Here is a 16,167-nt window from a genome sequence, read left to right as displayed (position 1 = left end):
TAAAATTGTATTGTTTAATTTTCTAAAATTTATGGATTTGTTTGTCATTAATTTTAAATTTATCTATTTGGTGGTCAGAATAGATACTTTTAATAGTTTTGATCCTTTTAAATTAACAGTTAAGACTTCTATTATGGCCTAGCGTAGGGTCTATTGTGAAAAATGTTCCACGTGTATTTTAAAAGGACACATATTCTGGCTGGTTGCAGTGGTGCATGCCTATAATCCCAACAACACAGGAGACCTACAAGTTTGAGACCAGTCCCAGCAATTTATCAAGGCCCTAAACAACTTAGGGAGACCCTGTCTCAAAAATAAAAAGGGCTGGGGATGTGGCTCAGCTGTAAAGTACCACCAGGTTTAATCCTCAATACCAAAAAAAAAAAAAAGCATATATATTTTGTGGGGGTGGAGTGTTTTATATGTATCTGTTAGGTCTAGTTGGTTTAGAGTGCTGTTCAAGTCCTAGATCCTTCCTGATTTTTCTCCTAGTTGTCCTATTCATTATTAAAAATAGAATATTGAAGTCCCTAACTATTAATGTTGCCTATTTCTTCAATTTTGTTAGTTTTTGCTGCTTATAGTTTTATGGCCAGCTGTTAGGTTAATATATGTTTAAATTTTTTTATCTTGATTGACTATTTAATCATTATGAAATATCCCCAATTAACACTTTTTGCTATAGAGTCTATTTTGGTCTACTATTAACATGGGCACTCTAGTTCTAATATTTCCTTTTTTGTTCCTTTCCTTTTAAACTCCTTGTATCTTTAAATATAAAATATGTCTTCTGTATAAAACATATAGTTGAATCTTGTTTGTTTTGATTTGTTTGTTTTGTTTTGATTTGATGAATCTATTCATATTATTGGTATAATTGGATTTGTACCTGCCATTCTGCTTTTTTTTAAAATATATAGTCAATCTTTCATATCCAAGGGTTTCACATCAAAAACAAAAAAAGGTTAAATCTGGAGATGGGGTATAGCTCAGTGGTAGAGTGTTTGCCTAATGTGTGAGACCCTGGATTCAATCCCCAGTACTGCCAAGAATAATAAAAATAAAAATAAATCTCTTCTGACCATATACAGATTTTTTTATTGTGATCATTACCTAAGTAATAGAGTATAACAACTATTTACATGGAATTTACATTAAACTAGATATAAATAAAATAGAGATAATTTGACATATATGGGAGGCTTTCACAGGTTATATGCAAATAATAGATCATCTTATATAAGGGACTTGAACATCTGTGGATTTTTGTATCCATGGGAGATCCTAGAACCAATCCTCCCTGGATACCAAGGGACAACTGTGTATCTTATGACAATTTTGTTCCTCTGTTTCTTCTTTATTTTAAATTTATTTTTGTAAATCTTCTGAGAAGTTTGAATCCAGATGGTTAGCTAACTATGCTAGCCCCATTTAAAAAAATTGTCTCGTTCTACTGAATTGTAATACTTCTGTTGTCATATGTTATTCTAATATATAGTTTGATATATATGAAATTTCTGTGATTTTCTACTCATATATGTCCTCTCTTATGTCAATACCTATTGTTTTGTTTTAGTAAATTAATGGTAAATTTTAGTATCTGATGTAGCCTTTTTATTTTCCTATCTCAAGCAATTGTTTATGTGAATCTTTGAAATCCAAGAGAAGATACTATTTGCAGTCCTTTTAAAATTTAAACACTGAGTTGTGGCTCAGTGGTAGAGCACTTGTCTCGAAAGTGTGAGGCACTGGGTTCGATCCTAGCACCACATAAAAACAAATAAAGGCATTGAGTCTATACACAACTAAAAAAACAATAAAAAAATTAACAAAAAGCATGTGTGTGTATATATACTTGTGTGTGTATATATGTATATATGACATGTACATACCATATAAATACATATATTCACCATGGTATGTGTAAATTTAGGCAATTCATTTAAAAAAGAAACTAGTAAGTAGTAACAGCACATTAAAATGAAACAGAAGATAATTGTTCATGTAACTTTCATTAATTATTGTTTTCTCAACATAGGGTACATACTATGGAAACTAGTGCCATCAGGATATTAAAAGAGAGAATAATTTCACGAAAAACTGACCTCATGCATGCTTTCCAACTTCGGGACCACAGTCGATCAGGTAATAAAATTATATAATGCTTACCATTTCTTAACATATCATGTTACTGTATGTGACATGTATCAGTTTTCATTTTCTTTGCTTCCTTAGGATTTCAGTTCTCTATTTTTGCTAGAATGGAATGATAGAGATAAAAATTTTTAAAATCCATTATTCTCTCAAAAACAGGCATATATCTCATTTTCAGTAAGTTTCTTTTAACTAAAAATATCAAAAACAACCCTGATTTAGACTACTATTCTGGTGAAAGGAAATAGCTAGATGCTGGAGGGGGCATAATTTTAATGCATTTATCAGCCTCCCAGTATGGTAAAACTTCTGGCTGCATTTCCATTCTTTTTGAACCACATGAGGGATCATGGAGCAACATTCAAGCATAAAAGGCTGGATTGTCCTGGGGCAAATGCTAATGTGGTGTAGCAATCGATCTTGACATTAAACTATTGTATAGTAGAAAGGTGGAAAGGTGGAATTTGGAACTTCCACATTATGCTTGTACCCTCAAAGTGATTCTGGGTAGTTGTAAGTATGTAATGTTTCTGATTCCTGTCAAGCAGATCCATCTTTGAGGGAAGAATCCCTAATTTTATCCACTAGTATATCTAGAGATTAAGATTAGCCAATATGGGCTGGGGATGTGGCTCAAGTGGTAACACACTTTCCTGGTATGTGCAAGGCACTGGGTTCGATCCTCAGCACCACATACAAATAAAATAAAGATATTGTGTCCACCTAAAAACTAAAAAATAAATATTAAAAAAAAAAGATTAGCCAATATGAGTTTACAATCAAAGATTACCAAACAAGGAGATGAGCTACCTTGAGTGAGAGTCAGCAGAAATAAACAACAATAGCTTTAGTTCCCCCAAAGACATCAGATATTGAAATTATCAAATACAGAATATAAAATATTTGAAGAAATAAAAGATGGAATCACAAACATGCATTGAAAATAATTTGAACTGATAAGAAAAGGCCGAAAGGCATCAAAATAGGAAAAGAAGAACTTAAATTATCACTATTTGCAGATGACATGATTCTATACCTAGCAGACCCAAAAGGGTCTACAAAGAAACTATTAGAGCTAATAAATGAATTCAGCAAAGTGGCAGGATATAAAATCAACACGCATAAATCAAAGGCATTCCTGTATATCAGCGACAAATCCTCTGAAATAGAAATGAGGACAACCACTCCATTCACAATATCTTCAAAAAAAATAAAATACTTGGGAATCAACCTAACAAAAGAGGTGAAAGACTTATACAATGAAAACTACAGAACCCTAAAGAGAGAAATAGAAGAAGATCTTAGAAGATGGAAAAATATACCCTGTTCATGGATAGGCAGAACTAACATCATCAAAATGGCGATATTACCAAAAGTTCTCTATAGGTTTAATGCAATGCCAATCAAAATCCCAACGGCATTTCTTGTAGAAATAGAGAAAGCAATCATGAAATTCATATGGAAAAATAAACGACCCAGAATAGCAAAAACAATGCTAAGCAAGAAGTGTGAATCAGGCGGTATAGCGATACCGACTTCAAACTATACTACAGAGCAATAGTAACAAAAACAGCATGGTACTGGTACCAAAACAGGCGGGTGGACCAATGGTACAGAATAGAGGACACAGAAACCAATCCACAAAACTACAACTATCTTATATTTGATAAAGGGGCTAAAAGCATGCAATGGAGGAAGGATAGCATCTTCAACAAATGGTGCTGGGAAAACTGGAAATCCATATGCAACAAAATGAAACTGAATCCCTTTCTCTCGCCATGTACAAAAGTTAATTCAAAATGGATCAAGGAGCTTGATATCAAATCAGAGACACGGCATCTGATAGAAGAAAAAGTTGGCTACGATCTACATACTGTGGGGTCGGGCTCCAAATTCCTCAATAAGACACCCATAGCACAAAAGTTAATAACTAGAATCAACAAATGGGACTTACTCAAACTAAAAAGTTTTTTTCTCAGCAAAAGAAACAATAAGAGAGGTAAATAGGGAGCCTACATCCTGGGAACAAATCTTTACTCCTCACACTTCAGATAGAGCCCTAATATCCAGAGTATACAAAGAACTCAAAAAATTAGACAATAAGAGAACAAACAACCCAATCAACAAATGGGCCAAGGACCTGAACAGACACTTCTCAGAGGAGGACATACAATCAATCAACAAGTACATGAAAAAATGCTCACCATCTCTAGCAGTCAGAGAAATGCAAATCAAAACCACCCTAAGATACCATCTCACTCCAGTTAGATTGGCAGCCATTATGAAGTCAAACAACAAGTGCTGGCGAGGATGTGGGGAAAAGGGTACACTTGTACATTGCTGGTGGGACTGCAAATTGGTGCAGCCAATTTGGAAAGCGGTATGGAGATTTCTTGGAAAGCTGGGAATGGAGCCACCATTTGACCCAGCTATTCCCCTTCTCGGTCTATTCCCTAAAGACCTAAAAAGAGCATGCTACAGGGACACTGCTACATCGATGTTCATAGCAGCACAATTCACAATAGCAAGACTGTGGAACCAACCTAGATGCCCTTCAATAGACGAATGGATAAAAAAAATGTGGCATTTATACACAATGGAGTATTACTCTGCATTAAAAAATGACAAAATCATAGAATTTGCAGGGAAATGGATGGCATTAGAGCAGATTATGCTAAGTGAAGCTAGCCAATCCCTAAAAAACAAATGCCAAATGTCTTCTTTGATATAAGGAGAGTAACTAAGAACAGAGTAGGGTCGAAGAGCATGAGAAGAAGATTAACATTAAACAGGGATGAGAGGTGGGAGGGAAAGGGAGAGAGAAGGGAAATTGCATGGAAATGGAAGGAGACCCTCAGAGTTATACAAAAGTACATACAAGAGGAAGTGAGGGGAAAGGGAAAAATAATACAAGGGGGACAAATGAATGTCAGTAGAGGGGGCAGAGAGAGAAGAGGGGAGGGGAGGGGAGGGGAGGGGAGGGGGGATAGTAGAGGATAGGAAAGGCAGCAGAACACAACAGACACTAGTATGGCAATATGTAAATCAATGGATGTGTAACTGATGTGATTCTGCAATCTGTATATGGGGTAAAAATGGGAGCTCATAACCCACTTGAATCAAAGTGTGAAATATGATATATCAAGAACTATGTAATGTTTTGAACAGCCAACAATAAAAAATTAAAAAAAAAAAAAAGAAAATGATTTGAAGAAGAACCAAATAGATATGAGACTTGTTAAACAGAATATTAGACATGTTCAACAGAATATTAGACACTGCTTAAGAAAGAATTAGATTAAGAGTTATGAATAGTAAAATAAGAAGGTTTGGGGCTGGAGCTATGGCTCAGCGGTAGCGCACTTGCCTGGCATGTGTGAGACACTGGGTTCAATTCTCAGTACCACAGATAAATAAATAAAATAAAGGTTTATCAACAATTAAAATAAATAAATAAATAAAGGTTTAATGTATATCTAATCAAGGTACTAAGAGGAGAGAATAGAAAGAATGTAAAATGCCTCAGACTTTTCTAGCACTGATGAAATGCTAAAGTGATAGGTAAAGAGGAACAATGATTCTCAAATAGGTATAAATAAAATTAAATCTTCACCAACATTCACTTTTGAAACTACAAGGCACTAATAGCAAAGAGAAAAATCATAAAAGTTGTTAGGGAGTAAAAACATTGCAACAAAGGCATAACAGTTAAGACTCTTAGACTAATCAACAGCTATAAAAGAAGCCAGTTGACAGTGGAATTGTATACACAATACATTGAAAGTTAATTTGCCAATTAAATCCATTTCAAATGTGTATGCGCCCATTAATATAGCCTCAAAAATATACAAAAACAGAGAGAACAAGTAGAAGTAAGAAAATCCACCATCATGGTGGCAGATTTTAATGCTCTTCTCTCAGGAACAAAAAGAAGAGACCAACACAATATTAGCAACCATTCCCTGAAGGGAAACATACAAAGAATGCTGCACCCAACATTTCAGAATACATATTCTTGTCAAGCACAAATGGAACATTTTAAAAAATTGACCATAAACTGGCACATAAAGCAAATCTCAACAGATTGTGAAGGATTGGAAACATTATAGAATAAACTAATTTTCTGGCATAGTGAAAGCAGCTACAACTCAATAACATAATCTAGCCATAAAATCCTCTTTTGTCTTGGAAATAAGAAATGCACTTCTGAATAATCCTTGGATCAACGAAGAAATCACAGTGGAAATTAGAATAATGAAACCAAATGAAAATGAAAATACAACATTTAAAACTATGGAATGCAAATTAGAGAGGTATTGATAACCTTAAATGCATATATTTTAAAAGATGAAACTGTGATTAACAAAGTGAAAAAATAGTGTTTTGAAAAAACTGGCAAAGTTGATAAAACACTAGTAAAAGAAAATGCATAAGGAAGAGAGTGCACATGCATAAGCACAGATAACTAATGCCAACTTTGAAAAAGGTATTACTGCAGACTAGGAAGATCATAAGATGTATTCTAAAAACTGTAATGCCAATGAATTCAAAATTCAGACCAAATAGACACATTCCTAAAATATACATATTCACACACACACAAATTGACACAAAAATAGAAAATCTGAGAAATCTTGTAACTATTAAATAAATTGAATCTGAAAGTTTAAAACTTTATGAAAAGAAAGCTCTGCTCTCAGTTTTATTAATCATTGCAATATACATTTAAGAAAGAAAAGAAGTCTTATAAAATCTCAGAAATGGAGGGAACACTTCCCAGATTATTTTAGGAGATCAGCATCACCTTGATATCAAAACCTAACAAGAATATTATGGAAAAGGAAAATTAAGGTCTAATCTCAATGATGCATTTAGATGAAAAAAAAATCCTAAATGAAATATTAGCCAACCAGGTTGTTTTTCCCCCTAGGAATGCTAGGAATTCTAGGTTTTTTAAACATTTGAAAATAAATCAATGTAATTTACCACTTTAACAAATTAAAGAAGTCATAATTCTCTCAAAATAAGAAAACATTTATTTCACCTTAGTTTTATGATTTAAAAGAAAATTTAGAAAACTAAATAGAGGTGAACTTCCTTAATCTCACAAAGGATATCTATCAAAGCTTATAACAAACAGCATACTTGATGGAGAAAAAGTGGGAATGAAAGTAAGATGCTCTGGTAGGCTTATGTCCACCTTCTCATTCCCAAATCTTAGTATGGTACCTTATATGAAAAAAGGGACTTCAAGGTGTGATTAACTTCAGGATCTTTACCTGGGGAGATTGTCCTGCATTATCAAGTTGGCCTAATGTAATCACAGTGGTTCTTTTAAGAAGTATGTAGGAGGAGGCAAAGTTAGAAGGGAAGGTTCTATGATGATGGAACCAGATATTGAAATCCTTTGAAGATGGAAGAAGAGGCCCGAAGCCAATAAACATAGGCAACCATTAGAAGCTTGGAAGAGGCAAGGAAACAGATTCCCCTCTTCAGAGCCTTCAGAAGGAACCAGCCTTGCTGACACCTTGACTTTTGCCCAGGGAAGCTAATTCAGACATCTGACCTCCAGAACTGTAAAAGAATACCTTTGTGTTGTTTCACTACTAAGTCTGTGTTAATTTGGTATTGAAGCAATAGGAAACTAATAACAGATGCCCACTATCAGGACATCTGTTAAACATTCTAGTAGGGATGCTAGCCAGTCCAATAAGGCAAATAAAAGAGATAAAATAAAACTTAAAAAAGTAGAAATAAAACTGTCGCTAAGTGTAGACAACTTAATTGAGAATATAGAAAATCCAAAGGAATACACAGAAAAACTACTGGAATTAATAAATGAATTTAGCAAGTTGTCAAACACAAAGTCAATATACAAAAATTTATTTCATTTCCATATATTAGTGTATGTGTTAGAGTCTATTTAGGGTGCAGAAACCACATCAATAATTTGAACTGGGAAATTTAATATAAAGAATTATTAACTAGTAAAAGATGATTAACTATTAAAAAGGATACAAGAGAACTCTTAAAAAAATTTGAAATAGCAAGTATAGAGAGGAGCTATTATCTCTAAAGCTGAGAGAGCGTATTCAAGGATAGTACATACTTAGAAGAATTCCTTAACTCCTAATCAAGGTTGAAATTAAGACCACATTGCCGAGGGAATAGCTCTGGCCCACTAGGTGGGACAGAAGTTTACTAATGGACCTCCACTCAGAGTTGGTTTCCAGCTAATTGGCTAGGACTGAAGAGGATGGAGCCCTCCCACTGTGGTGCCAGTGTAACTCACTAGAAGGGTGGATGCCACTGCATTTACAGTGCACCATTAAGATAAAATATTGCAACAGAGAGCCTGCGTTTTGGGAGCATATTTTTGCCATACTCACGTCAGAGCACTAATCTCCAGGATATATAAAGAACTCAAAAAACTTAACACCAAAAAAAAAAAAAAACCCAACCCAATCAATAAATGGGCTAAGGAGCTGAATAGACACTTCTCAGAAGAAGATATACATTCGATCAACAAACATGAAAAAATGTTTGTTCAACATCTCTAGTAATTAGAGAAATGCAAATCAAAACTACTCTAAGATTTCATCTCACACCAGTCAGAATGGCAGTTATCAAGAATACAGACAACAATAAATATTGGCGGGGATGTTGGGGAAAAGGCACACTCATACATCACTGGTGGGACTGCAAATTGGTGCAGCCAACCTGGAAAGCTGTATGGAGATTCCTTAGAAAACTTGGAATGGAGCCACCATCTGACCCAGCTATCCCACTCCTCGGTCTATAACCAAAGGACTTAAAATCAGCATACTATAGTAACGAGCCACATTAATGTTCATAACAGCTCAATTCATAATAGCTAAACTGTGGAAGCAACTTAGATGCCCTTCAATAGATGAATGGATAAAGAAACTATGGTGTATATATATACAATGGAATATTACTCATCAGTAAAAGAGAATAAAATTATGGCATTTGCAGGTAAATGGATGGAGTTGGAGAATATCATGCTAAGCGAAATAAGCCAACCCCCCACCCCCAAACAAAAACAAAGGCCAAATGTTCTCTTTGATAAGTGGATACTGGTCCATAACAGGGGTAGGGTGGGGTTGGAAGGGAGTTTGGGGTGGGGGGAATGTGAAAAATGGAGGAACTTTCATTGGGCAAAGGGAAGGGAGAGGAGGGAGGGTGCATGGGGGTAGGAAAGATGGTGGAATGAGATGGACATCATTACCCTAGATACATGTATGAGTGCACATATGGTGTGACCCTACATTGTGTACAACCATAGAAGTGTAAAGTTGTGCTGCAGTTGTGTACAATGAATCAAAATGCATTCTGAGGTCATATATACCTAATTAAAATAAATAAATTAATTTTTAAAAGAAAAAGACAAAATATTGGGAAAAATATTTTGAAATATTAAAAAAATCAATCTGTTTACTATTTACATTGTGTTAGGTATTATAAATAATCTAGAGATGACTTAAAGTATATGGGAGGCTATATGTAGGTTATATGCAAACACTTCATCATTTATATAAGGGAGTTGAGCATCTGTGGAATTTTGTATCCGTAAGGGGGTTTTAGAATCAATCCCCCGTGGATACCAAGGGATGACCGTTTATCAAAAGCCTTAAAAATCTGCATACCATTTGATCATTCAATTCCACTTCTAGGAATGGTCCTAAGGAAATAATGGAATAGTTTCATAGCCATTAAAATGACAATATAGATCTATGTTTATTAACATAGATGGAAGTCCATGATGTAAGTAAAATAAAAAATAGGTTAGACTAAATGTTTGTGTGTATGTGTGTTATGCCATATGCAATACATGTATATAAAACATATATAGATGGGGACTGGGGATTTAGCTAGTGGTAGAGTGCTTGCCTAGCATGCGCAAGGCCCTATGTTTGGTCCTTAACCCTGGGTGGGGGGGTGGTGGTAATGCTGGAGTACAATAATATTTGATTTTAAGAAAAATAAACTATATATACATTTATGTATACACATTTATATACATAGAAAAATAGAAGTTATAACATTGTTTTATATTTATTCAAAATCATTTAAAATGAATAATTTTTAATAATCAGAAAAATAAAGATACTTATATTTTGAAAAATTACATTTAATATTTTTGGGAAAAGATATTGGGAAGATAGATGAGAATATACTGAAATATTAAAAATCAAACTAAATTTTTTATCCTTTGTATATTTTTAAATCTTCTATAATAAATAGGTATACCTTAATTCGTTAATCAGAAAAAGGCGAAAACAATCTAATACCCTAAGTATGATTTCTTACACACGACAGTACAGGCAAGATCTGTGGAATATGAAAGACTATCCTTAGTTTTTTCTTCCTCAGAGCTCTAGGACCAGAGTAGGACAGATCATGAAGGAAACCAGCAGGCCCTCAGGCCTCAAAACCCCATGCTGTTACTGGCTTTGCCAAGGGACATACGTATTTTTTGTCAAATTATAACAAATTATATGGGTGCTTTTTTGTTTGTTTATTTTTGTTGTTGTTGTTGTTAGGAAAAATTTCAATAGCCCAATGGGCTTTTTCTATGGAGAGCATTTTGGGGCTGAACTTACCATGGAGATCTCTGAGTTTGCATCTGGTAAACATAGACAAAAATGGAAATGTAGACTACATGTCCAGCTTCCAGGATGTCCACATTGAAAAACCTGTGAAAGAGGCAAGTGACACATAGCCCCAACTAAAACCTGGATGGGGGAAATACCCTTGGGACAACCTCTAAGTAACTCAATCCTTTGAAAAGTTAGGAATGGAATCATCTAATGGATGGGAGTGGCAGTTTCAGAAAAGGCCAAAGGTACTTTGTGGTCTGTTCAGAAAATTTATACCTTCTAAAGATAGACAAAAAGAAAAAGGAAAAAGCTTTGGCATGAAAACTCATGTCAAATATGTGATTCTTGTTTAAGTAGTGTCCAGCAGAAGGGCAGATATGACATTCATTCTTTCATGCAGCATACCGCTTAACAATAGTTAATGTATTCCAAACCATGTATAGACTTGCTGACATGAACTAGAATATGTCTTAAAGAATTTTAAAGCATAAAATCTCTTAATAAAAAGGGAATAGCCCAGGGAGTTATCAGATTTCAGCTCTTATTAGTTAACATTTCATCAGTAATTAGTTATAACATTGAGCTGATTGGAGTTAGGACTTGGTTGATTGTTTGCAGGGAAGATGAGAAAAACAGAAAAGGGAAGTAAAAGTGCAGGTTGAAAGCTAAAATATCCATAGGAAGGAGGCTTTTGGCCTGACTTCAGAAGCAGTTTACCATGGTGATTAAGATCATAGATCTTGGTTTCAGAGAGCTGAGTCAGATTCATAGCTATGTGACATAACCTTTGGGAAAGTTACTTTGTTTTCTAATCTGTAAAATGGACATAATAATGGTCTGTTCCTATTCCTTATGGTTGTCAAGTACTGAATGAAATGAGACACATAAAGCTTTCTGTATGTGTTGGCAATTGTTATTTATTGCTGCCTTTTTACTTTGGTCCCCTAAGGAACACAAGAGCAAGATCTTTTTTTGTTTTGTTTTGTTTTAATTAGTTATACATGACAGTACAATGACCTTGACATATCATACATTTGAATCAGATAGAGCAAGATATTTTATCTGATTAAAGATGGTTGGGCCAACCTGGGCACAGTGGCACAGACCTGTAATCCCAGTGACTTGGGAGGCCGAGGCAGGAGGAACACAAGTTTGAACCCAACCTCAAAATAAAAAATAAATAAAGGACTGGGGACTTAGCTCAGTGGTAAAGCACCCCTGGATTCAATCCTCAGTACCAAAAAAAAATAAAAAGCATGGTTGGGCCAACAGAAGGCTTGCCTTCTCAAATTTATATTTCAATCATATAATTTGAATTAGTGATGATGTCTTGTGTTTGTTACATTTGCTAAAATTAATCTATGTCATTATTTCTTTGTGTTTTAACACTCAGAAAATCTTTGTTTTAGGTCCAATCTACTCTAATTGAAACTCTATACAGATACCGATCTGACCTGCAAATCATATTTAATGTCATTGACTCTGATCGCTCAGGTAAATGAACTTTGATTAGTTCAGTAATAGTAGAAAGAAAAGACTGGCGTGCTTCTCTGAAATTAGAACTGTTTTCATCTGTTTCATTCTTCATACAAAGTTGATGAAATTTGAAGGAATCAAATTCACTTTTAATGTTGTTGTTATTTTAGTTTGGCCCAAAATTCTGTATTTTGGACCATAGAATTCTATACAAGCCCAATAGCCATTGGTCAAACTGGAATAGCTCCTTTTCTAAATCACCAGCATAGATGGAAGAATAATTTACTTTCCATTTTAATATTTTAGTCACTCCTGAAATAAAAATCATTCCTAGAGTTCTGGCTCTGTTTGGGAGACTGGGAGCTATAAAAACTCATTTTCTATTTATCTTTGATGAACAATTAACTTCTTTTCAAACTTAAAAAAATATATATATTAGGGCTGGGAATTAGCTTAGTGATAAAGTGCTTGCCTAGCATGTGCAAGGCCCTGGATTTGATCCCAGCATCACAAGGGAAAACAAAAATCAGCCATTCCCCTACTGCAGAGACCTTTGAACACCAAAAAAACAACAATTAACCCATGTAAGTAAATTATTGCCTATTAACAAGGCAACATCATGGGGCTGGGGTGGTGGCTCAGTGGGAGAGCACTTGCCTAGCATGTGTGAGGCACTGGGTTCGATTCTCAGCACCACATGTAAATAAATAAAATAAAGGTCCACTAAAAATATAAATATAAATATAAATATATATATATAAAAGGCAACATCATTCTTTGCAATCTTATCATTGATTCCCAAGGTACCTTTTCCCTCTGCTTTGAGTTCGCTCTCTGCTCTGTTGTCCTTCCATGTCCCTCACCCTTAGATTTTAGTTCTTGCAGTTTCTCTACTACATCTAGTCCCACAGTTCGTATCCCCTTAACATTTCTTCACTGTTTACTCATTCTGGATTTAGAATAATCTCAGAATGACTTGGTAGTTGAAAGTGACATGTGACATATTGCTGCTTACATTTATGACCTTACCTCCATTTCCGTCAGTGTCTTCATAGTCAGGTATATTAGTGAGCTTCTAATTGGAGCTATTTCAATCAGTGTGGCTTCCTCATCCTTCCCTGAGGTAGGTCTTGAAATGAACACTCACCACTCTCTCCTATGTTCTTTTAGGCCTGATCTCCATGGAAGAATTTCGGGCCATGTGGAAACTTTTCAGGACTCACTACAGCGTTGATATTGATGATTCCCAAGTTGATGAGCTTGCCAATATAATGGACTTAAACAAAGATGGAAGCATTGACTTTAATGAGTTTTTAAAGGCTTTCCATGTAGTGCATAAATATGAGAAGTTGAGCACATCAAATGCCAAGTTTGCTAACTATAAATGAAAGCTTCCCTCAGGCTCCTTGTAAACAGCTGAACTCAAATCACAATCTTTTCCAGGACCACCGAAATTCATAGTCAGTAATCGAGAATAATAGATCCCAATTCCCATCATAAACAGACACAGTATGGGTGTCAGAAGCCCTTAGCAAACTATAATTGGTAGACTAGGTTAAATGTCAGCTGATAAGATTTGCCTCTAATATTGGAACTCACCCATTGCCATTGAGAAGCTGGGTTTGAGCCTAGTGTTGGTCTCTTGGATGCCACCTAATTGGGAGACCGGAGCAGTTTGGAAACATCCTGAAAGGAACCCACAGAGCACCAGAGAGAACTATTAAGTTCAACAACTGTAACTGAGGGATGGGAGGAGGAATACCAAGCTACTAATGGAATAAACTATTTCCATCCTTAAAATGTAATCTTTTTTGGAGATTCCGTAAACCAGTGATCCTTAATTGTGGGGAAACCACTCTTCAGGGAGGGGGACCACATTATATTGTTGGGGAAGACTGTGGGAGAAAAACTTTTTTCATGTCTGATGGTAGTACTAAGTGAATACATTTACATTGATCCCTATAATTAATATGGTCTGATACCTTCATTGATAAGATGGGGCCTTGGTTATGCATATACTGTGCAATTTATTCTGCTATTCTGAACTTGAGTCAAACGTAATGAGATTTTTGTTTAAAAGTAAGTATATGTTTCACTTTTTAAAAAAGTTTTAGAACTTCAAGATCTAGAAACATGCCAGATCCTGTAATCCTGCCTGCTCCACACACCAGAAATAATGGATAAAATTTAAAAAAAAAAAAAAATTTTTTCTTTTACTAGACAACTGAGCTTACAGGAAAGTAAAAGAAACTCCTAAAGGGGGAAAAAGGAAAAAAAAGCATAATTGAAACTATAGCAATATTAATATCAGGCAGGTTAGACTTTAAGGCAAAAAATGTCATTGGGGATAAAAAAAAAAACATCATTACTGAAGAGGAATAATTCACCAGGAAGATATAATATTTATAAATGCATATGCATCTAATAATAAAGGTTTAAAAGTTATATAAAAATTTATATACTTACCAGGTTAAGTTGGTAGAGGGTGATTTTAAAATATTTTTGTCAGTAATTGATCATGTAAATAAAAATTAGTTTATAGATGATTGGACAACTCAGTTAACCCACCTGATGGCCTGTGGTCTTGTGTGTGTATGTATAGTGTTTATATAGATGTGTATATGTGCACACATACAACTCTGCAATCAATTTTAGAGAATATACATTATTTTCAAACCCATATGGAACATATATAAAAATTGAGCACAAAACTTAAATACCAGTCAATAACAAAGATATTACCTTCTCTGATCATAATGCAATTAAATTAAAACCCAACATAGGAGGGGAGGGAATGTGGGGATAGAAAGGATAGTAGAACAAAAGACATTATTACTTTATGACTGCATGACCAATGTGATTCTACAACATGTACACTCAGATAAAGAAGAAATTATATCCCATCTATGTATGATATATCAAAATGCATAAATTCATTCTACTGTCATGTATAACTAATTAAAACAAAAAAATTTAAAAATTAAAAGAAACAAAAAACCCAATATAAAGATAATCATATTAATGAATGAGTGAAAAAGGGATAAAACTGTAGATCTATCACAAAATGCTAAAAAGAATTTCATAAGAATTCTGTGGATAACTTTATGCCAATAATTTTTTAAAAAAAATTTTAAATTAAAATTTCTTAACTTATATAAAAACAAAAATTATAAATATTTATGAGGTTCTATGTGATGCCAATAATTTTTTAAACCAAGTGAATGGACTATTTCCGCAGGAAAAACATAATTTAGTAAAGCTAACTCAATAAAAGGGTCTGAAGAGACATTTAAGCATTGAAGAATGTAATGGCTTTGTAATGGGTCAATTTGGTTACCTTGAACTTCCTTTCTCAGAATTCCCTTGCTTAGATGTTTCTGGTTAGGGCGGGCCACAAGGAAAATTCTTGAGAGATTGGAAGTAGTAGCCATTTTGTACTTTACACATGTTGTTACTGATCTACTGACATCTTATTGACATAAAGTTGCAGTTAGGCCTGCAATTTCTCTTTATTTCCCTGAATCCTCTGTTAGCTTCTTTGATTTCTGAGCTGTGAATGTGTGTTTAACTTCTTGATGTAGAGCTCTGGATTCTGCAGGACTCCCCATCACCAAGGTCAGAGGCAATAAGAATGGAAAGCTTCAGTACCTTTTTGTGGGGTGCCAGCCTATGTGTGTGGGTTTCAGTCTGTTATCTTCCTGATTACCTGCTTTCTGAACTTCAAGCACTAGCATCAGATATGGAGACCATAGCCTTATAGAGACAGCTTAATTAACTCCCGCTTGTGCACACACACACACACACACACATAGAATCAGTATGTACACACAAAGTCGTGTGTCACTTAATGACGGATATGTTCTGAGAAATGCATCACTAGGCAGTTTCATCATGGTCTGAACACCATAGAACATAA

The 16,167-nt window shown here is 34.6% G+C and overlaps 1 protein-coding gene across 1 annotated transcript in view; it reads left to right on the top strand.

Annotated features, from left to right (window-relative positions):
- The window catches only part of Ppef1 (protein phosphatase with EF-hand domain 1), a 136,702-nt gene extending 121,459 nt beyond the window's left edge, over positions 1-15,243 (top strand). Inside the window, exons 18-21 of the mRNA XM_046425837.2 lie at positions 2,039-2,145; positions 10,719-10,882; positions 12,185-12,269; positions 13,422-15,243. Coding sequence (XP_046281793.1) covers positions 2,039-2,145; positions 10,719-10,882; positions 12,185-12,269; positions 13,422-13,639 — 574 coding nt within the window. The 3' untranslated portion in view covers positions 13,640-15,243. The remainder of the gene's footprint in view (positions 1-2,038; positions 2,146-10,718; positions 10,883-12,184; positions 12,270-13,421) is intronic.
- The last annotated feature ends 924 nt before the right edge of the window (positions 15,244-16,167 follow it).

This window comes from Marmota monax, unplaced genomic scaffold (assembly GCF_021218885.2).
Source record: "Marmota monax isolate L192 unplaced genomic scaffold, Marmota_monax_Labrador192_F-V1.1 WCK01_AAM20220418_F8-fsc00203, whole genome shotgun sequence".
NCBI lineage: Eukaryota > Metazoa > Chordata > Mammalia > Rodentia > Sciuridae > Marmota > Marmota monax.
The sequence above is the reverse complement of the archived record's forward strand: the minus strand, read 5'-3'. Positions and strand labels throughout refer to the sequence as shown.